This window comes from Periplaneta americana, chromosome 12 (genome assembly GCF_040183065.1).
Source record: "Periplaneta americana isolate PAMFEO1 chromosome 12, P.americana_PAMFEO1_priV1, whole genome shotgun sequence".
Taxonomy (NCBI): domain Eukaryota; kingdom Metazoa; phylum Arthropoda; class Insecta; order Blattodea; family Blattidae; genus Periplaneta; species Periplaneta americana.
Genome location: NC_091128.1, coordinates 147617068 through 147641811, shown reverse-complemented (window position 1 = coordinate 147641811; position 24744 = coordinate 147617068). Strand labels below are relative to the sequence as shown.

The following is a 24744-nucleotide window of genomic DNA, read 5'->3' as shown; positions in this document are numbered from 1 at the left end:
CTACTTCCAGGGAGCAGCAAGCAGACAATGTTTATTTCTCTTTTCCACAACAACTGCCTTTGTGAGATCAAGATGTTAGTTTCAAAGTGATGCAAACAATTTTCTGTTAGTTTCTAAGGGGCAGCACCAGCAATTTTTTAAATATTATTATTATTATTATTATTATTATTATTATTATTATTATTATTATTATTATTATTATTATTAAAGTTTTTAGGGTCCCAAATATGCGCGAAATTGCTTATTTTCTGTTTACGAAATATTCACCGAAGTTAAACCATTTTTATCACCGAAATCAGGTTAAAATAATCACCATAGATCACACCCCTATTAATTATGTATCAAGTGACGTTACAGCACTTGAAATAAATTTCTCTTCAGTGTTTGCAAAAACTAAAAATAAAACAAAACAAGAAAATTGGATAATAAATGTGTGAAGCTCGACTTAAGAAATGTGCTTGCTGCTATTCACTCAATGGGCAGCATGTGCGTATTAATTTAAAGAATCTCCCTTCCCAGTGTACTATTGTTTAATTCCATTAACAATGAACATCAAGAAGCAACTCTTACTGAAGCTTGTTTTAGGTTCCTCTCGATATTATGCTACTTTTGTAAAACCACTGAAGTTTTAATTACATTTGAAATTAATTTCAAAGAAAAACAGTATAGTCCCATTCAAAACAGGACGCATGGACACTACAAAGAGGTTCATCATTCAGTTACAGATAAATAATTTCTTTCACTTAGACATTATTGCAGCTTTAGCTTTCTGAAGAATGACATTTTTATATTTCTTCAATCTTGCCTCAAAGAAAATAATTATGTTCAATATTTTTTTTACAGGATATTTAAATTTGTATGTTAAATTCTTCCTGACAAATTAAATAGGAAAGAGTGAAGCTTGATAGCTGCCCAATTGGCAGTGCCAAAAACATCAAAGACCTATCTTTCCTAAGGGAATAAGTGCCAGACACAACTTTGCGATATTGACTTAAAATTAACTGCTAAATGCAACACTATCTTCTGGTGCACGAATGAGTCACTTACTGTTGAGCTACAACAGAGCATATTTAGAATGATATGCCTATATGGATATACGTCCCTCAGATTAAATAAAATAAAATTTGAAAAAATTGGCACTTAGACCCTTTGGAAAGATAGGTCTTCAATTAATATAAGTACGAGGGGGATCCAGGAAATAACGACCATTCGCGCATACCCGCCGCGCAGCTGACTCCCCTTCCTTGTTTGAAGGTCAACTGGCTTCCTTAACATGTGTTCTCATAATGTTGTGAGTACTGGTTGCAACAAGTCGCCATTGTGCATTTTGTGTTACTTCAAAATGAATGCCGTGATTGATAATCCCGCCGACTGTGAGGTGAGGAGTGTGATTCGATTTTTGAATGCCCGACATTTGAAACCTGCAGAAATTTACCGGCAATTGAAAGAAGCGTATGGTGATACTGTAATGAATGAAAGAAATGTGAGAAAAATGGTGCGAAATGTTCAACACTGGGCGAACAAATGTCCACGATGAAACTTGACCCGGACGCCCATCACTCATCACAGAAGACCTGAAGACTAAAGTGAATGACAGAATCTTGCAAGACAGGCGCACATCACTCGACGAATTGCATATTGCCTTTCCTGACATTTCTCGTTCTTTGCTTGGTAAAATTGTGTCGCAACATCTTGGCTACCACAAAATCTGTGCACGATGGGTTCCACGGCAACTGAGTGACAACACAAAACTCAGAGAATGGCCTCAGCATTGACATTCTTGATGCGATATCACACAGATGGAGACGCCTTTCTTGATCAAATTGTGACTGGTGATGAGACCTGGGCGTCTCACAACACCCCAGAGACCAAGCGCCAATCACGTCAGTGGCATCATCCCTCGTCACCCAAGAAACTGAGAAAATTCAAACAGACTCAACACAAAAAGTCATGGCTACTGTCTTTTGGGATCACAAAGGTGTTCTTTTGCTGGATTTCATGCCAAAAAGCACTACGATCAATGCAAATCGTTATTGTGAGACTTTATGAAAACTACGGCGAGCCATCCAAAACAAGAGGCGAGGAATGCTTTCGAGAGGAGTTGTGCTTCTTCACAACAATGCCCACCCGCACACTGCTGCTTCAACTCGAGAATTGCTGGATCAATTCGGTTGGAAAATCTTTGATCATCCGCCCTATAGTCCAGACCTTGCTCCTAGCGATTTTCACCTTTTCACTAAGCTGAAAGACTTTCTGGGTGGTATGCGTTTTGGAAGTGATGAAGAGTTGAAGAAGACAGTGAACACCTGGCTTAATGAACTGGTGGCAGAGGAGTATAACACGGGAATTCTAAAGCTAGTGAACAGATACAACAAATGTTTAAATGTAGGTGGTGATTATGTAGAGAAGTATAGGAAGCTTCAGTAATGTAACAGACTTTGTTTTTTTCAAATAAATATTTTTTTTTTTAATTATTACAACAAAATGGTCGTTATTTCCTGGATCCCCCTCGTACTAACTATTAGAACGAAAAATAAAAATAAAATATTTAAATTAAGATAAAATACTAGATGCATATTCTACACCAAAGATGAAGCCTAATATTTTTTAAATATTTACCTCACAGCCCAACGATGAACAGGCATGTTCCAAGATCTCCAAAAAGTATCAATATTATTGGCATTCCACCAATCACAGTAGAAGTTTCTATCAGCAAAATGCAACAATTCACCAACCAAGTTTAGGAATGAATGAAACATCAAATAAAAGAATATTAACCACACTAAATGGTTAGGTATCTGCAACGAAACAGAATTATTACATAAAATAAAAAAGGAGAACAACGGTTAAGAATCAAATGTACAAGTAATTTCAGTTGAAATACTTACAGCCAATTTCAACAACCTCTCTGTCGCCTTGGCTACATCCATATTCTGAAATTTATAAAATGTTTGCAATTAGAATAAAGGCAAGCAAGTTAATGCTTATTCCTCATAGAGAATCTGTTGCTAACAACTGAAGTTTATTGCTTTAAAATTCATAAATATTATTTATCTAATGATATACTGCAATGATTGTTCACATAAACTTTGTTGCACTTATTAGATTGGCATCACTGATTTAAAAACAAAAATAACAAAGACTTTTGACAATATTAATTTTATAGCATCCACACTTAATAAAAAATTAAATAAAGAATTGTTCTACATTTTGTTTTCCACCTGTATTTCCACCTTTTCTTTTCAATATCTCTGTCTTTCTATAATCACACTACAAATTTTACTTACCGAGAATGGTATCAGTGAATTTTTTACTGATGGAATAATCCACTGCTGAAATAGGCACATTACCACTTGAAATCCAACCACAACTTCCAAAATTCTTTTTACTAGAAATCTGTGAACAAATAATTCACTACTGAATAAAGAGTGTTCAGAATTTCCAACATTAGGAAAATATCAGTTACATTATGTATGACCTGCTCACATAAAAGTGAAACTCACGTAACTACATTTTAATAGAGACTTAATAATTTCTCGAATCTAATTTGAGCGACAGTAGAAGAAACACTTCCATCAAATTCTCAATGTTAATGCAGTTAATAAGAAATTGTAAGGTTAAATGAGCGTTGAGCAGATTCCGCCGATTTTGGAATAGACACCGACATACTTAGGTTAGGTTAGGTTTGTTTAGGCTTTTATTATCCCGTCAAGATGAAGGTGAAAGCGATTGAGTGTGATTTTTTGTTTTCTATGTTGGCAGTTCAAGTACGTCTGTGTCTATTCCAAAATCGGCGGAATCCGCTCAACACTCGTTTCACCAATTGTAAAAATGTAATAGCATGAAATTAACTTCAAATATAATCATCCTTTATAGGTTAGGATCACAGCCTAGCCCAAATTCTAGTTATTGTTTATGTCTTCAGAACATCTCTTTCCTTGTGTAAGTAATACTGAAGTTTTTGTTGAAGCAGTGAATTATAATCTAAATTATCTGTACTATTTTTTGAGAAATTACGAAGTACAAAATTGCCTTATAAATGAATGTAATTAATGTCCGTATAATTCCATTACCTTTTGCGAATTCTGTTTGTCCTAGGAAAGTTCAATTCATAGCAAAGAGTAGGTGCAAGTATATAATAAAAAATGTCTTTTAGATTCAGATTATCAGGATAATGAATTAAAGTGGCTTCAGCATTCTTTTCTTCATGATCGACAAATCCATTTGGCACACTGTTTGATTCATCTGAAAATAAAATTTACTTTATTAAAACATCGGAAAAGTTGGATCTTGCTTCATTACACATTGGCTCTGAAATTTTACTAAACACTATCTTCTTAAAAATCATTTGCATGAAAATTCAACAAGACAAAATGTCGTTAATAAACGAGAGTAATATTTTCTCTCATTATACAGAGTGTTCCTATGCAGACTGATCCCAGGTTATCATGTTCTGTTGGCTTGCAATATTACAGAAGTGGAGAGCGCCCATCATTAGAGAAACTACAGCAACATTTGCTGACAACTGGGACTTGCAGCAACAAGTGACTTCTACATTACGACTGATGATATTACCATTGGAAAGTGGCATGTATTGGCTGCCCTCATCTTTAATAAACGACTCTGTGAATGCCAGGTCGATACAACATTTGCAGTCACTAAGAATCATCCAAACACAAACAAAAAATCAACTGTGACAAACTCGCCATTATCTATCACAGCGATTTTTCCAGAGCTGTCACAGTTCAGAGCTGTGATGGCAAAATGCTGTCACATACCACCTTAAGTCACATGCGTTTTCATTAAAACTTTTCTGTATGAACAGACCTGCCCATCTGCCAGCATATGACCATTTGCCACCTGCAAACTGATTTTATTAGGTAAAGGGTGGAGTAATAATAATAACAACAACAACAACAACAACAACAACAACAACAACAACAACAACAACAACAACAACAACAACAACAACAACAACAACAACAACAACAATAACAATAATAATAATAATAATAATAATAATAATAATCCGTGGTGCTACAGCCCATGAAAGGCCTAGACCGACCAGCCGGCTGCTGGCCTTACGCCCACATGCCGAAGCAGAGGTGGACGATCATCCAACCAGAATGGAGGTATCGTGTGGTTAGCACGATGATCCCCCAGCTGTTATAGCTGGTATTCGCAACAGGATTTCGCTACCTATCGTAGCTCCCCAAGTGCATCATGATGCTGGGTGGGCACCGGTCCCATACACTGGCCGAAATTTAATGAGAAAATTTCTTAACCCATGAGGACTCGAACCAGCGTGCATTCCATAACGCGAGTCCGAAGCAGGATGCCTTAGACCACGACGCCACAGCACGGGACTGGAGTAAGACTAGTCTGCATAAAAACACACTGTAGAACATTACTAATAAAAAAATCTTCAGAATTGCATGAATAATATTCATAATTGAATTTCAGTTCAAGTATTATATTTGAGTAAATACGGTAAATTCAAATAAATTAGAGGTGGAAGAAGATAGTTTGAGCAGGTTCTCTTCGGAACTTCAATTTTCTCCTGTCATTATCCCTCCATTTCTCCAAAATTAACCATTCTATTATTGTATTTGTATTCCTGGTGTTGTGGAAGAGAAGGCCTGATGGCCTTAACTACACCAGAATAAATAAATAAATTATCCTTATTGCTATTATAGCAAGTTACTTTTTAAATCACAGTTATATAATTCTGTACATTTACGAAGCACATTCAGAAATTAGCACCCATTTGAGCATTATACTCGTCCTGGTATAGATGAGGAGGCAATACCTGGCATATGAGCTGTGTGAGAAGAAAAGAATGAGTCATTAGAATGTGTTTGTTTCATGATTGTTAATATTATATGAATCTACTGATATGGAAGTTCATCTCAGACTGAAACATATCTTCCCCCTTCATACCCTTGGTGATATAGCCACGTCACGTGATAAGGACACAGGACAGGTCTTGCGTCCTCTATTGTAAATGGACCCAGCCAACAGAAGTCACAGTCATTTCTTTGTCCATATCCTGAGTTTCATTGTGTTTGTAATATTTGTGTTTCTATCAGCGTTTAAAATGAGAAGGAAAATAAAGAATCCCACCAAGTGTGGGTGAAGTGAGATCTGCGATTCGATTTCTGAAAGCAAAACAAATATGTGGCCATGGGAGATTCATCATCAAATTAAGGAAATTTATGGCAATGATATGGATGAATAAACAAAGCGGCCATGTATCAAATGTTTAAAGCAGGGAGGAAGACTGTCCATCTGTCAATACAGATGATATGCATCACAATTTCTACGCATTTCTCACATCACAATCAATGAAATTGTTATTCATCTCAGCTATGGAAAAATTTGTGCAAGATGGATTCTATGTATGTTTCACATGATAAACACACACAAAACTAAAGAGGTGCAGTGTCATGTTTTATGATACCGGTACCCAAGGAAAGGAGATGGATTGTTGACAGAGAGATGAAACGTTTTCTATACTACATTTGCGAACAGACGAAATATTGTTTCCTACAATACACCCAAGTACAAATGTTAATAGAAAATATGTATCACATTCATTCACCATCCAAACCCAATGAGTTCATATAGACACACTGAACTTGGAAAGCTATGTCAACTATACCCTATTGTGGAACTGAAAAGTTCACTCATTGAATTCATGCCATAAGGAATTACAGAAAACGCTGAATCATATTGTGCAATATTGAAGCAATTGTGGCAGGTCATTTGATCGCAAGAGGGGGCCATTATTTAGTGGTGTGATCCTTCTGCACGACAACACCTGGTCCATCACCAAGAAAACTAAACTCTTCAAAGTTTCAACTGGGAAATTTTGGACTATTAGCCCTACAGTTCGGACCTGGTCCATAGGAATTTTCATCTTTTCATAAAACTAAAGGATTTTTAGGCAGAAAAACACGTTGTAAGTGAGGAAAAGCTGAAAGAGGCAGTCACGTCACTACATTTCTGAACAGAACTACAGAGATGTATGAAAAGAGAATTCAAAAACTTTGTCATACGGTATGACAAGTGCCTAAATGACGGGATGACTATGTGGAATATTAGCCTAAGGCCCACAGATTTAAAATAAAAAGTTTCAATCAAAAAATTGTATTTTTTAATTCTAAATGAGGTCAATTTTCAAACGAATTTCGTACATATTGGGACACAGGAAACTTAGTTACTGCAAATACCGGTAAATATTTCATACCCAATATACTAACTCCAAATTATTATAACCATGACTTAAATTGCATCAAAATTCTTCTGCAATTTATGTAAATCATTTGTTTCCTTGAATAAATTGTTCTTATCAGTATCGTGAAAGAGAGATAAACTTACTTTTATTATGGAACGAGAGAGACTGTCTTCTTAAATGTGACTTTGACATACTTGATCTTCTGTTACGACACCATAAATTCACTTGGATATATGACCAGAGCTTCAAGAATAAGATGGAATATATCATGCACACGGTTGTAGCACCAACTGAAAAATGGAAATTTTAGTTATAATTAGTATCTCTATTCTAAGTAAATTACAGTCAAAATGATTAGAAGATATAATAGATTAATTGAAATTCATATCATAGAACAGTATCTCTATTATGATTTTATTGGGGAATTTAAAAGGAATGTAAGTTAAATAAATCCTTTATGTTCTATGATAATTCAATTGAATTCATGAACACATCAAGCATTTTCGTAAGAGAAAATTAGTAATTTCACAATTAACAAATAAATTCTATGTCTATTTTCTTTATTAATATTCAACTTGAGATTTTCTTTCATGATAATGTAATTTAAAATGTTCAGAGACCATTAAACAGTGAATTTCTGAGGGCCGTACCTTGGTTTTTTTTTTATAATAGCGGTTCAATATACTCATGGTAAAAGTGATGGTGAACCGAGAATATTAAAAAATGTATAAAAGAAACCAAGCATCTCTGAAGGTGTTAAAACAGACAATAGTACGATGTTGCAATGTTTACAACTACCTGATTATAGACCACTTCCAGAACCTTCAAGTACCGGTATATAATTAATAGCTATATAAAGAAATGTACCAGTAATACACAATTAAAGTAAAAAAGAACTAACAGAGTGTCTCAATAAAAATTACAACTTAGTCCTTTGCATTCCATTGTACAAACGAGCAGAGAGTTTTCTAATTGCAAGGCATGAAACTACCAGTTCAAGGACATGCAGCATCATACTGAAAAGCTGCAGAGTCTGGCTTCATTGGCGAAACTGGTTCTGTTTGATACCCTCCATCGCTCTAAGTTTCACTTATAATTCATATGATATTTTTTATATATTTTATTACAAAGCCTGAAGATGTCAATAAAGCGAAAACATTTGCAACAAAAATAATATTAAAAACAAATTATTATATATTGTGAATTTTTTTTCAATTATTTAAGATACGCCACTTGAACAGAAGCCATAAACTAAATACTGGATATTGATTTAACATTAGACTTACTGGAAGATAGCAAAGATGTTTTTGGATATCATACTACATAACCTGAAGATGATAATAAGGTGGAAAACGTTTTGCAACAAAAATAATATTAAAAACAAATTATTATATACTGTGAAATTTGTTTTTAATTATTTAAGAGAAGTCATTTGACTGGAAACTATGAACTAAATATATTGATTCCAAGGTTTGTTATAAACTTATCAACATTCTGTACATATGCCATTTGCTATTTTGAAGTTATCAAGTCCTACAACGAACCCATACCTGAATAAATGCAATTTGCTTTAAAATAGTCTACATTATTTCTTTCTCAACAATATTCATAGTACACAAAAAATTCTGTGGCCAGGAGGAAAAAGATCTTAAGTAAAAATTTTATACTTTTCAGGAGAGCAGTAGAAAGATTGAAATTGGTGTCAATTATGGAGTTTTTTTAAATTAAGAGGTTTTTCCTGGATATTATTTGTTATTATTCCTTTTAAGACTACAACCCAAAGTGAGTAGAAGGGACTATTTGAACACAAGACCTTTTTCATGTCAAAATAAATGAGAAATGTAAATTATTAGGAATGAAAAATGGGTCTTAAACAGTTATAGGACTGTTTATCCTGGCGCTTAAAGTTTTAAAAGGAAAGGGCAACAGTATGTGATAAAATGGCTAAAATACAAGTTAGACCTTTTTAATACGGAAGCATGGAAAGTAAACGTGTGATGGTCTGTAAGGAATGAAGTATTAAATATACTTCAGTCCTTTATTCTGTGTGTGCTCAATTCAGAAAGTACTTCGGACATTTGGTAACGCTCTATAAATCCAGTCAGGAGTCTTATTTGACTTTAGCTGTTTTACCAGATTGTAGAGAATTTTTTTCGCTCTCAGAATATACAAAAATCTCATTTGAACAAAAGATTGACTTAAGATCTTTTTCCTCCCGGCCACAGAATTATTTTCTCTCTAAAATACGAGTCAACAGAAATATGCATATTCATCTTCCCTCTACCATCACAAAGTGTTCTTGATATACAGAATATTCCTATGCAGAACAGTCCCGAGGAAACTTAAGTGGCATTTGCCAGTAGTATCAGTCCTCAGTACAGATATTGCCAGCATTCTTGAAGAATGATCTTTAAAATCCACTGTTCAACTAGCAATCCCAACTGTTGTTGCGTTATCAGTCCTCAGTAACATCTGAACTCATGTTTTGGTCGCACGCATTTTCACCTGTCCATCCACTGGCACATGACCACTCAACACCCACCAACAGATTTTGTTAGGCAGACAGTGGAGTAAGACCAATCTGCATAGGAATGCCCTGTATGCAAAATATGATGAATTTTAAATACTATTATAGTCACAATCATGCCATGGTATGAAAGAAAAATTTCACAACCTCGAGCGGGAATCGAATCTGCGACTTCCTGTTCTCCGGTCAGGCGCTCTACCACTGAGCTATCGAGTTCGTCTCACGCCAAAGGCTTGGAATTATCTTTTCATACTGGCGACTCTGTTATAGAGTACTGTCCATAGCGTCTGATGTAGTCAGCACTGCTTATGGGTTTGAAAGAAACTTTACAAATGTAATCTTCATCTTACGATGTTTGGTAACGTATACACATCCGTTGATGTGACATATTAATGAATTTTAAATACTATTATAGTCACAATCATGCCATGGTATGAAAGAAAAATTTCACAACCTCGAGAGGGAATCGAACCTGCGACTTCCTGTTCTCCGGTCAGGCATTCTACCACTGAGCTATCGAGTTCGTCTCACGCCAAAGGCTTAATATGTCACATCAACGGACGTGTATACGTCACCAAACATCGTAAGATGAAGATTACAAAATATGAAGTTATACTTGTTACTGTGCAACTCCACTTAAAAGCAGAACAGTCACTAAAAATTAATGTTAAAATTAGTTTCAAATGTGATTGAAGTCCTCACATTCAATCCTTGTAAACGGAAACTGTTATTACTTACTTAAACTGAAACCTGATGGCTTGACATGTATCACTACCATTGGAATCATCACCAACACCAGAAGATTAATTATATGAGCTATCATTCCAGGAGCATAACTGATTATTTCCTATTGAGAAAAATAAATTAGATTAACATCTTTTACTAGCTGTTTAACATTCTGAAAAAAATATGTGTTTTAGGAAACTTAAAAGAAAACTTACAACAGATAAACCCTTTTCTATTAGAAGACACAGAACAACAGGAACCACTGAATCTGCAACAACAACAAAATATTGATGTTAAATTCTTTATTACGTACATGACCATTTACTGTATATTTTCTTCATAACACACGATCAACAGAATTAAGATTGAGTACATACATGTTAGGAGTATCAGAGAGGGATGATCAGCACCTCCCTCATGACGACCTGTCAGCACAATGAGCCATTGTTCAGGATCCACGCGAATTCCATACCTAGTAGAAAGATTAATAATCACAATAAATATTAACTTGTAACATAATTAGAACATACGAATTACCAATCGTGTACAAACCCAGAAACAAAATTTGGACCACCTGAATTTTCCAAGTTCCAGTTATAACATACTGTGCATGCTCAGTGCTTACTTCAGGAGGCCCAAATTTTGTTTCCTAGTCTGTAGGTACGCAAGTAAAGCGACAGGGTTGGAAGTAAATCCCCAAAAGACTAAGTATATGATTATGTCTCATGACCAGAATATTGTACGAAATGGAAATATAAAAATTGGAGATTTATCCTTCGAAGAGGTGGAAAAATTCAAATATCTTGGAGCAACAGTAACAAATATAAATGACATTCGGGAGGAAATTAAATGCAGAATAAATATGGGAAATGCCCGTTATTATTCGGTTGAGAAGCTTTTGTCATCTAGTCTGCTGTCAAAAAATCTGAAAGTTAGAATTTATAAAACAGTTATATTACCGGTTGTTCTTTATGGTTGTGAAACTTGGACTCTCACTTTGAGATAGGAACAGAGATTAAGGGTGTTTGAGAATAAGGTTCTTAGGAAAATATTTGGGGCTAAGAGGGATGAAGTTACAGGAGAATGGAGAAAGTTACACAACGCAGAGCTGCACACACTGTATTCTTCACCTGACATAATTAGGAACATTAAATCCAGACGTTTGAGATGGGCAGGGCATGTAGCACATATGGGCGAATCCAGAAATGCATATAGTGTGTTAGTTGGGAGGCCGGCGGGAAAAAGACCTTTGGGGAGGCCGAGACTTAGATGGGAAGATAATATTAAAATGGATTTGAAGGAGGTGGGATATGATGGTAGAGACTGGATTGATCTTGCTCAGGATAGGGATCAATGGCGGGCTTATGTGAGGGCGGCAATGAACCTCCGGGTTCCTTAAAAGCCAGTAAGTAAGTAAGTCTGTAGGTACACTATTCACTATTTGGGAAAGATAATAAGGGATACAGATTTTGATGTCAGGGGAACAATATTTTAGAGATCAGTCCAAATTTTAGCATATGCCAATGATATAGATATTATAGATAAATCATCAAAAGCAATTAAGAAACATTTTTTGAAACTGGAAAATGCTGCACAAAACATCGGCCTAAAAATTAACGAAATTATAACAAAACATATGGAAATAAATAAATCAAACAAAAATGAACTTTTTTGTGTAAATAAATATACATTTGGGAAAAGTGAAAGAATTTAAATACCTAGGCACAATAATTACAGACGAGTAGAATCGGGACTTTTATGTAATATTGACCATAAAAATATGTACATAAATATATAACTAAAAACCTCAAAATATGTAATATCAAAATTGCAGAGGGAGTTAAAAATAAAATGTTATTTATTTCAAAAAATAATTTTATTTTAACTAAATAAGATTAACTTCATACAAATTGCACATTTATATATATATCAAGATATAGTTTTTGTGCTACAAGACATTCCTCCATATTTTCAGAGTTGAAGTTCGATCGATATTAGGACAGTATGTCCTATACACCGAAAATGATCTCTTGACATCGCATGAGGTTACTGGTGCATATTTAAACAAATGGATGTGGCTGATAGCAGTGTCTTCTGGAGGGTTCCGTGTTTTTCCGATGAAAATCTATCTGAATAATGGTAAATAAACTGGACTGGCATGGCCCCGGTTTCTTTCAAGGACTGCTTCGAATTTTTTCACGACTACCAAAGTGGTTGTCTTTTCTTGAATACTGAACTGTGTATCCCATTATGTACTCAACATTGAGTTTAAAATTGTGTAAATATTTTTATAATTTCGTTTTTCGTTTATGCTGAAATATTGATTAATTTTCTTCACAGGCATTTAATTAAACAATATTTGGCATGGATGTTAATTTTATGTAAAAATGTAAAGTTATCTTAATATGTACAGTGAAACCTCTCCTTACGGACATCTCCAAGCTACGGACACTCCTCATATACAGACAGATTTTTATGTCCCAACTGAAATAATATAGAAATAAAGATAAATTTAACTCTCGTTTACGGACACTCTCAGACACGGACGCGGACAGCTGTTTCACAGTCCTAAAGCTTGCTTTACCTCCTGACTGCGGACAGAACTTGGATTTCAAGACCTAATGTGTTACAAAAATGGAAAATTTGGTCTTGAGAACTGTACAGAAATTCCTTAACATGAAAGAAGGCAATAAGGGTCTCGTAGGCTAGCACTATAGCCCAGATGGCTACCCCTTGTTAGTTAGAAGCAGATGGATAAATAAAATCATAAAATTTAACCTGTCTGATGGGTCCAAGGTTTCTGCGATCATGAAATTGTATTCGACAAATGAAAGGGTTAGTAGTATTATGCTCTTCACTTCAATCAGTTGTTCTATTTCGAGAGACATGGCACCTAAACGTAAAGGTTAAGTTGAAAACTATAAATTACAGTACAGCATAACTGTACACGTAGAATAAAATTGCATGGCACAGTACTGTATTTTCCTTTTTCAGTCATATCTGCTGCAGTTCAAAGTTGCAAAGAATTTACTGTAGTACAATGTACGTATTTTGAATTAAACTACAGTCATACATTTCATTTAAAGCGTGAAGGGATACATAATGCATATTATAAATTTACTATTGGATTGGGGAGCGTCCCTCCCAATAAAGGACACCCCCCAGTTGCGGACAGATTGTTACGTCCCTTCAATGTCCGTAAATGAGAAGGCTTCACTGTACTTAGTACTGTGCAAAATACGTAAAAAATGTGTAATATTAAAAATAAATATGTTCTTAGTAGCCTAATTCACAAACATTATTTTTAGTTTTCAGAGATGCATATTAAGGAAAAAAATATGTAATTACATAAAAATCCGGACTCTACAGATGACAATAAAACGGATAGAGAAATTAACCACAGGTTAACATTAGACAACAGAGGATATTTTGGACTTAAAACAATTTAGTTCCTAATACCCTAGTCTTCAGACAAAAATTAAAATACATAAAACTCTTTTGAGACCTGTTGTCGCATATGGCTGTGAAAGCTGAACTTTAACAAGAACACAAGGAAATAAACTTAATATATTTGAAAGAAAAATGTCAAGAAAAATGTTTAGCCCTGTATGTAAAAATAGTAACCGACATATTAGATATAATGATTAATTGTATGCGGCTTATGGTGACACAGATTAGGTGACAGATGCCTTTACATGGTAAAGGAGATAGATCCATGCTGTAAAGTTACTTTAAGAAAAATAATGACAAATAGTGTTCAAAACCGCCCCACAACATTAGTTTAACAATACCAGTATTGTGAAAAAATGTTCAAAAATTTTAAAGAACGATATTTATTAACAGTTATTATATATTTGTTCTTAGAACACAGAAACAGTTTGGGCATACATGAAGAAAAGAAGCAAGTCAAATATCAAAAGAAGATATCCAGGAAGCAGAACAGACAGTTCTCCCATTCCATAATAAAAGTAAGTTTATTTTTCTTTCAAGATACTGATAAGAATTTGACATGATCATCCTAAAAGGAAAAATTATGTGCCAGTAGACACAAAGTGCGTCTCAAACAAAGACCTCCATGGGGGAGGGGGGGGGAACAGTTTCTACCAGTACCGATAACAAAACAGAGGATTACCTGTTAAATACATTAAGTTGTTTAATTCATCTATCATCGTCATTATTTACAACTGGTTCCTTCTGAATTCAAACTTGTACCCTACCTATAATTTTATTGGTCTGCTCTTCTTTTAAACAGTCTTCAAGTGTCTTCTGCCAATTTGTTCATCGTGAGAACTGTCCTTTATAACCAGCTGTTCATCCTTAGCACAAGTCATTTATTGTTAATTTTTTTCTTATAACTTCATCTCATTTTGTAGCCTCACACTGCTCAAGACTATTTTCTGTATTTATGTGTCATTTATTTATTCATAGTCTACAAATATTAGTGTGCATCACAAATTAATGCAGTTTTAGTGGTTAAAATAATATTAATTTCAGATTCCTTTGAAAAAAAATTACTTTTAATAGTTTGGATGGATTACTTCCTACTCTGCAAAGAAATTTTTCATTTAGCTCAATTAGCCTAGGAGTATAGTATTTCAATATATAAACTTAATGCTGAAATCCCAATGGTATGTGCCTAAATTCACTACCGGTATCCAGTATGTTCAATTTTCAGCATGTGTAATTTTAATTCATCACCCAATGATTAAAGTCCACAAGATATTTACACCGATGTAAACACGCAAGTGAAGTTGTGTATGGCTAATATCCAGTGCAAAGTCATTAATATTGATCATTATGTAATCTGTCCTTTAGTCTGTAGGTTAGATTTAATTATACACACAAGTTAACATACGTACTTCTCATATCTACGTACTGGTAGATGTGTTTACACTTCCAGTACCAGTATGTATTAAATACTGTATGTCTACAATAATTACAGTTTCAGCATGGATTTTGAAATACATTTGTTTCATACATTTTCAAAACGATGTTTATGTCTTTTTAAAATAGAATGGCTGAAAAAGAGAATGTATATGGTAATCTTTGCAATAGTAGGCCTATCTTAGTTTTTTAAATAGCAAATTCGAGACACCATCAAACACTAACTTATTTGTAAAGTTATATTTGTAACGTAATCTGCACTTAAAACAATGAAACCATGGATTTAATATTACAATACTTCAAGAAATTGTCAAACTATAAAATAATAACTTGTTTGTAGCCTACAATATGTATAATGTAATTTGCACTTAAAAGAACGAAACCATGCAGAGATTAGATTAGATTACATTAGATCTTTATTAACCAATAGAATTACAGGCATTCAATGGCATCGTCAGTATCTACATAAGAAAAATGACATAACACTAAGGAAAGAACATCAAGAACAGTTAGGTCTTATATATTAATGTCAAGTCTGCTAACAGTGAAAACTTACGTAAGCTATGCAAACTCACTTGATGAAGTTTTCTAGCAGAAGTCTTATCCCACCCATTGTGAGGAGAAGGAAGCCCCAGTTGACAAGACCTGTGAAATTGTCGAATCCTGAAGACCATGAGAACAGCGAATCTCTTGGTTTGTGACATCTGTAACAATTACCATAAAAATACTTACGATACAACCAATACATAGTCCTTTTCATATGTATCTTAAAAACCATTGTGTTGTGTTCCGATAAGTCAATGTACAATATCATGTTATTTAAAGAGTGAATTTCCGTCAAATGACTTGTCAATATTAAAACAATAACAAATACTGTAATTACATCATATAAAATTTTTTAAAGTTATTTATAATTTGCGAATTAGCAAATTTTATATGATGTAATTATTTGTTATTGTTTTAATATTGATAAGTTATTTAACGGAAATACACACTTTAAATAATTTGATATCCTTTTCAAAGGGTTTTATTATATGTAATATTAAGAATCTCATTTTCAAAGTTACCTAGGTACTAAATTCATTTTATATTAACCACAGTTTTTGTTTAATCTGATTTTGCAGTACTATAATTTCATTATAGTGTATACTGTACCTCTGAGATTTTGGCCGATACATCTATTATCAGACAGTACATCTCAGTTGATATGTGTCAAAGAAGAACAATTGTTGCATCCATCAAAAAATCTGACGAGTGAATTATGTTACTATACTTTTATAAATTGCTAGTCAACCAATGGTAGTCACATTCCAGGCTTATCTTGAAGTTGGGCGGTCTGAAGAGTTCTACCTCCGCCAACTTCAAGATAAGCCTGGAACATAACCTTTGTCACTGGTTGATTAGTAATTATCCTTCTCTCTTTCTTTGCCAGCAATGTTTACATCATCTGTCAGATATTATGGAACACAGTATAGTCAGTGATGTATACAATGGAGGGAGAAAGATCTGGCCATCCTACTCCATTATCTCCTGTGTTATGTCTTATTGTTTCTACCCAGTCTTCGGACTGCTTACTAAACATACGTATAGATATAGGCTACAGTGAACTAAAAAAATGTGCGTTCTTTGTAGTGTTAAGAAATGGACGTAAACTTCTTAGTCGCAAGAGACATTTTAAATCTTTGGAGAACAAATTCATCGAATAAGTTGATTACTATTGGTATCAGAAAAGGAAACTCCATAGAGTATGTATTGTTATAGTAACAAAAAGCAGCTTGAATAATGTGCTTGCTAATAAAGAAAATATTGAATTTTCAGCTATGCATATAACATAAGCAAAAAACCATAATACACAATTAATTACAAAATGAAGCTTTCTTTTTTTTTTTTTTTTTCTTTTTTTTTTTTAAGATTTCTCATAGGCCTAACTACAATTCTCAATAAAAAGCTGAATACTGCAAAAGTCGAAAATCAGCTAAAACTCTTATAGACAAATAGTTACTATAAACTTACTTACTTACTGGCTTTTAAGGAACCCGGAGGTTCATTGCCGCCCTCACATAAGCCCGCCATTGGTCCCTATCCTGAGCAAAATTAATCCATTCTCTATCACCATATCCCACCTCCCTCAAATCCATTTTAATATTATCTTCCCATCTACGTCTCGGCCACCCTAAAGGTCTTTTTCCCTCCGGCCTCCCAACTAACACTCTATAATAGTTACTATAAAAGAAAAACTAATACAACTCTGTTCTCTTTGCATTCCAAAAGGTATCTGCCAGACAGCATGGGTGCTAGACAGCTTATTTAATTGCTAAAAAGTCAAATTCTGATGCCTCGTCAAAAGCATATTTGACATGTACCAGACAATTTACCAGAACTAACTCTAGTAGCAGTAATGGTAATAGTGGTGGTGGTGGTGGTGGTGGTGGTGGTGGTAGCGTTCTATTTTTATTTAACTTAATAATATATTAAATTTAGATAAATATATAGTTTAATGAGATTACAAGCACTTAAAAATAGACTTCACAATTTTATAACTGATATTTTAGGAAATTTGTAACTTAATTTAAAAAATGATTTTTTGTTAAAGCCTATTTTTTTAGAATAAATTTCCTAAACCTTAATGCTTATTTTAGGCACCTAAAATCACATTTTAGTTATTTAAAAATTCTATGTCAAGTGATATAATTATTACTTAAGAGCCTGAATTTTGTGAGCAGAATACAACTTTATCTAAAATTAAAATTCAACGTACTTACTTTTAAGTAAAATAAACTAGATTGTACAACATTAAAAAAATTTAGATAAAAGTTTCTAGCCTAAATCAGCATAAAGCCTGAAAATCTGTGTTGTGATAATGTAAAGGACAATGCAAAGAAATGTCTCAAAATCCTATAACTAAGAATATGGATGTTAAACTATACCAAATAGGGATACCATGGGAAAGAAGCTAAACTTCATTGGTACCTACGATAAAATTAGATTAGGTATATTATTGTATTACAGATTCTTCCTATCTGAGAAGATTGCTTTTTATTTTTGTCTTGTTAGTTCTGAACTCCATACCTGCCACATGTTTTATTACAATTCTGTTAACTACGGTATATTTAACAACTTGGTATTACAATAACGAGACAATGAAAGTCATAATGTGGTTTACACATTGAGAACTACAAAGAATATGTAAACAAGACAGTGAATGAAATAATGTGCGCAAATTTTTGCGCAAGAGATCAGAAATCTATTTTGGACTGTATGTGCTCGAAGGTGAATGACTACTTATCTCGCTTGTATTTACACTGTCTCACTCGAGGAAGTTTAAAGAACGTCTGAGGGGAAATGACCGGAAAGAACTTAACCTGTTGAACACACGAAGAAGGCAGCTTATCACTAAGTATGACTAAGCGATTGCAAATGTGACTAAACCACAAAACAACTTTCTGTAGCTGTCAAGTCATGCAATATCTTAATTGTGGAATAGTCTGTAATAGTCATTCCTCGTTTACAATTTGCAATTCATGCACTAGGCAAAACAAAACGTTTTAAGCCATGAAGTGACTGTCATTGGGTTGTGAATATTGGAACAAATATGAACTATGGAAGAATAAACATATCAGCATTTCATTTCTTTCGGAGCGTACTCCTAAGAAATATCACGGAAAACCTGAGAAAGTCTCGCAGACCTAGCCAACTGGTTGTTTTTGTCGATTCTACTACCGTAACTTTAGGGCCTACAGACATCAAAATATAAATAGATTAGTAAAAACTTGCACAAAAATATATACCTTACAAGAACGTGTTACTGAAAGCTTTATAAAGAAGCGAATCTTGGATTCTTAACACAAGATTAAAAAGAACAGTTCTGAATAGTAAAATGAATATTTTGATAAATACGTGGTTACGTCATATCAGGTAGTGTTCAGTCAACAGTGCGAACTTCAGACACCAATAACCCATCACTTGAGGCAACTAAGCCCAAAAATAATGGAGTGGGGTGGCCAGCTCCTCTCTCTCTCTCCCCAATACATACATCGCTGACTAATTAGTTAACTAGCCAGACTTCAGATGTATGCAACAATTAATGCTGTTCCTCTGACATGTCATAACATCAAGTGAGATGTACTACCTCATAATAGATGTATTAGCAAGAACCTCAATCAGAGGTTATATCAGGTAAGAAAAAAAAATGTGGAGAGATCTTGGCGCACTTTCCGCAATTTAAAAGTAGGTATGGTAAATTCAGTGGCGCAGCCAGAATTTGGTGCTGGAGGGGGGTTTGAAATTTTTTTCTAAACCGACTATAATACATATGGTAACAAAACTTGAATGTTAAATGTTATGTTTTATTTAACGACGCTCGCAACTGCCGAGGTTATATCAGCGTCGCCGGTGTGCCGGAATTTTGTCCCGCACTAGTTCCTTTACATGCCAGTAAATCTACTGACATGAGCCTGTCGCATTTAAGCACATTTAAATGCAATCGACCTGGACCAGGATCGAACCCGCAACCTCGGAATAGAAGGCCAGCGTTATACAAACTCCGCCAACCAGCTCAACGGAACATCAGAATATATGGCTGTAAATATCATGTGAAAGGTCATAATTAAGAACTGATCTATATACTGGTAAACCTAACAGCAATTGTCTCCTTTCGCTAAGTCTATATTATAGCCTATCCACCAAGATTGTGTGAAAGGTTGGGATTCATAGCGGCATTCAAGCAGCGCATAGTGTTTGAGCCATGAAAGTGATGGATCTGCCAATGAATTTAGTTGGCTATAGAATATTCTGATACATTTCCACAATGCTTTTCTTCTGGAGAAAAAGGTGGCAGAATTGTGTAGAATATATATATATATATATATATATATATATATATATATATATATAAGATGGGAGATTATTACTGTCCAGTGCACAGGAATTTAGTCATCTTTAATCTCATTTTCGTCCAACTTTAAGGCTTTCAAGGCCCAAGTGGAGTTCAAAGAAAAATTATGTTAAAAATGTAATTATTGACATATCTATCAATTACATAATGAAAGATAGAACAAAAAGTGCCAGAGTGCTGTTCCAGCATGTTCCGCCAGAAAAAAAGCACTGCATTTCCGTAAGATGCCACTCCATTAAGTTAGATTTGTGTGTATAGCTCGAAACATCCGAAATTAAATTAAATTTGCAGAAGAAATGTAGAGCGAACCCAGGGCACTTTGCAAACATACCGAACCTAATGGAAAAATTACTCAACCTTTCACCTTGTGAAGACACACCAGTTGCGGAACACTGACCTATAGGATACGATATTATTTAATCTTATAGATCATATCTGTAATATTGATAAAAGTCTTGGTAAAACAGTCTTATTTAAAAAACTTTGTAAATACAGTAATACTTATATCATTTAATATTTTAAATTATATATCTGTATGCTTTGAAGTATTAATTATATATCTTATAGGTACAAAGTAAGGAAGTGTATTGCATTAAGGTTGTAAATACTGACAATTCTATAGTGAAGTTTCCCCACACAATGACAAAGATTATTATTATTATTATTATTATTATTATTATTATTATTAAATTTATACTGTGCATCTAGTTGGAAATTACCTAGTATTATTGCAATACCATAAGTTCATGTGTAACATTCGCGATTAAAGAAGTTTCCATAGCTGATGCTTTACGTAATATAACTTAATTTAGTCTAAGATCAGTAATAAAATTGTAGGTTTAGTTGTAATCTACTAAACTCAATTTATCAGTCAACAGTATTTACATAGGAATGGGTCGTAATAGTTCTCAGAAGTATTTTCACGTGAATCCTCATAGTCTCAATATGAAATTATGTAACTTTCATGTGCTTTCACCTTTGAGCCACTAGCATTCTACGGTAATAGCTTATATCTTATGTAAGGTACTACGTTCTTCCCATATTGGTGTTTTACAAAACATAATGCTTCTAAATTTCTTGGTTTTGTGGAATACACTACCCGTATTGGTAATCTTATCAACAGTCAAACTAATCCATAGTTCGAAAAGCTTTATCTCTCACAATAGATGGTAAACATAATTAATTTCCGAATAAAAATCAATGACTCATAACAAATACTGGCTACGACTAAGATAAAGTCTTTTGCAAAAATGCTAAATTCAGTTGATTGGGATGAAATTTTAATTACAACCAAGTCTTGTAAGTTAAACTAGGCTAGTACTTTTTATAAGTAAATCCGTAACGGTAAGCTACAAACCAGTAGAAAAGTTTTAAATTTTGTCTTATTTAACGACGCTCGCAACTGCCGAGGTTATATCAGCGTCGCCGGTGTGCCGGAATTCTGTCCCGCAGGAGTTTTTACGTGCCAGTAAATCTACTGACATGAGCCTATCGCATTTAAGCATACTTAAATGCTATCGACCTGGCCCGGGAACGAACCCGTAACCTCGGGCATAGAAGGACAGCGCTATATCAACTGCGCCAAACTAGGCCGACAAACCGGTAGATACAGAGTGTACAAAAAATCAAGTAATTATAACATCTTACGAAATTCAGAGAGTTTTTTTTTTTTACTCTTTATAAAATAATAATTATCTATTGTTATGAAAACGTCCATGTTAAAATAGCGGAAGTGATATATTCTGTGTGGCTATATTCCTTCATTCCAAAATTTATTCATACTTTCAAGCATTTAAACCTGTAGGCCTAACTAAAGTAGTCCCTTTCAATTCATAAATACAAGACTTTGAACAATTTTATTTAAATAAACTTAAATACCGAACAACACTATAAAATAAATTGTCTTTACAATTTTTGAAAATACAGAACAGGAATATTTTTTCTGAAAAAAAAAAACTAAGGATAAATAAGGAATTTCAGAATAATAAGATTCAAGTTTTGCTTATTATTTATTAAAACTAGAAGTAGGTAAAATTTTAGTTTTGGAGATTATTTTACAAAAAGTTCTTTTTGTAAGTGTAGTGTAAACTGGTATTCTATAGGCTTGCATAAGCTACAGTCATTGGTTTGATGGTTTCTTAATGCGAGAAACGTTATTAAGAGGAATGCAAATGTGAAGTTTTCATAGATACTCAAATTCATTTCAATTACCACTGTGTGTAATAATAAAGTAATAATTATACGCACGTAGGCCCTTTCAATAGACCAAATTTTAAATAATATAAATACTCCAATATTTCCACACATGCATAAATAAAATATATTTACACTATAAAACCGAACACACATCTAGGCTAATTTGAATCATCCGCGTTTTCCTACATTTGAAGTCGAATGTTTCCGTTCTGATGTGGAGATCAGTTAACGCCCATTTCATACGAGTGACAGAAATCTGAATTATGTAATGAAAAGCTGTTACTTACGGTCTATCTGGTTGAGATTCTCGAACACGGGCCTCTTCTTTCTGCAAATCTTCAGCGCGAGATACACTTTTAGTTCGGCGTGTACGCACTCGCGTTTCATGCTCCGCATCAGCTGTCATACTGATCGTCGTGAACGACTGAAACGTGCACTTCTTGCCTACTCTACTCTATACTGATTACTACACACATGTAAAACCCGGCTTCTCTCTCCTCTGGCGTATTCTTTCTCCTTGAACGCACGCTGTGGACAACCATTGAACCACTGATAGCAAGAGCGTAGGGAGACCTCTCATGCCTGATAATTGCTTTCCTGGTGATGGAGCTAAAAAAAATGTCAGCAGGAACAGCGACATCTGAGCGACGAGTTGCAGGAAGAGCGCGAAATTTTAAACGCGTCTGAAATACATTAAAACGAAGTGCCTGTGTAAAGAGAAAATACATGCTATGCCAACTTCTTTAAAGACAATACCGATCATAAATACGGTACTGAATACGAACAAAATCCTCAGCAAAGTCGACTATAAAAAACAGACGGATTAGTAAGTTACACCCTTTGTGTCAAAAATTATAAATGTAAGAGTACTGGTAAATAATTTATATTTTTTCCATCACAGTACTGTTTTTCATTTCGTATAGGCCTACTGTACTGAAAAATTAAATAGAATATACATTAATTTTGCCTTGACATATAACAAACGGAAAATCATTGCTTTATACTTACAACATTATAATAGAATAATTTTTATTTTATTTTAGTAGGTTATTTTACGACGCTTTGTCAACATCTTAGGTTATTTAGCGTCTGAATGAGGTGAAGGTGATAATGCCGGCGAAATGAGTCCGGGGTCCAACACCGAAAGTTACCCAGCATTTGGTCATATTGGGTTGAGGGAAAACCTCAGAAAAAACCTCAACCAGGTAACTTGCCCCGACCGGGAATCGAACACGGGCCACCTGGTTTCGCGGCCAGACGCGCTAACCGTTAAGACTGATACACAATAAACCGGGATCGGAAACGAACGAGAACGGAAATATTCTTAAATAGGCCTAGATGTATTTAAATGTGAACATTCAAAATTAATTTTCACGTTCCCGTTTCCGGGCTCCGGTACACTTTTCATTAATTGTGAATGCCCACATTTAAATACATTCATTTTAACAATATTTACGTTCTCGTTCTCGTTGTCGTTTCCATTCCCGGTTTATTGTGAACCAGCCTTTACTCCACAGGTGTGAACTAATAGAATAAAATTTCGGAAAACGTATAATGTGTCTTTCTCGTGTTAAATTTTCCAAAGTGATATAGTGTTAAAAGTTGTGTGATCAAGATGTAGCCTATGTAGAATAAAATTATTATGATCACTTTTCGCTTAATGTTTCACAACGGCTAAGACGCAGATTTATAACATGGAGTTGAAGCTATGATCGTGGATTCGAATTGCCTAGAACGGACATGGGTATAAGGGAGGGGAGGTATAGATGATCGAGTTCACTCCTTCAACAATATTTCGGATGTAGTTCCTGTGTTTACTTCAACGGGTAACTACATGAACTTGGTTTCCCTTCCGCCTAGGGATATAGGCCTACAAAACTAATGTGACATGCCATTGCATTAAACAACGAGTCTGTTTATATTAGGATAAATACTATTACTGCACATATAGAGTGTTAGTTGGGAGGCCGGAGGGAAAAATACCTTTGGGGAGCCTGTCGCATTTAAGCACACTTAAATCGAAACGTAGATGGGAGGATAATATTAAAATGGATTTGAGGGAGGTGGGATATGATGATAGAGACTGGATTAATCTTGCTCAGGACAGGGACCAATGGCGGGCTTATGTGAGGGCGGCAATGAACCTCCGGGTTCCTTAAAAGCCAATAAGTAACTGTTACTACACTGTGTAGTCTACACAAACGTAAATCAGTTACGAGATCAGTTACCTGTTAGACGCGTACACGCAATACTTTTCATCCGGTTCATTAAAAGAATTTC

At 34.4% G+C, this 24744-nt stretch overlaps 1 protein-coding gene across 2 annotated transcripts in view; it reads right to left on the bottom strand.

The window, feature by feature from the left end:
* Positions 1–23075, bottom strand: part of mdy (diacylglycerol O-acyltransferase) — a 28663-nt gene extending 5588 nt beyond the window's left edge. The window contains exons 1-10 of one of the 2 annotated variants that reach the window (XM_069842208.1): positions 22752–23075; positions 15950–16078; positions 10868–10962; positions 10706–10758; positions 10503–10611; positions 7381–7527; positions 4074–4245; positions 3288–3396; positions 2889–2933; positions 2620–2798 (exon numbers count right to left, since the gene is read on the bottom strand). In XM_069842208.1, coding sequence (XP_069698309.1) covers positions 2620–2798; positions 2889–2933; positions 3288–3396; positions 4074–4245; positions 7381–7527; positions 10503–10611; positions 10706–10758; positions 10868–10962; positions 15950–16078; positions 22752–22870 — 1157 coding nt within the window. In that variant the 5' untranslated portion in view covers positions 22871–23075. Of the gene's footprint in view, positions 1–2619; positions 2799–2888; positions 2934–3287; positions 3397–4073; positions 4246–7380; positions 7528–10502; positions 10612–10705; positions 10759–10867; positions 10963–15949; positions 16079–16529; positions 16623–22751 lie in introns of those variants that run through there. The other variant, XM_069842209.1, reaches the window with a different exon arrangement.
* Between the last annotated feature and the right edge of the window lie 1669 nt (positions 23076–24744).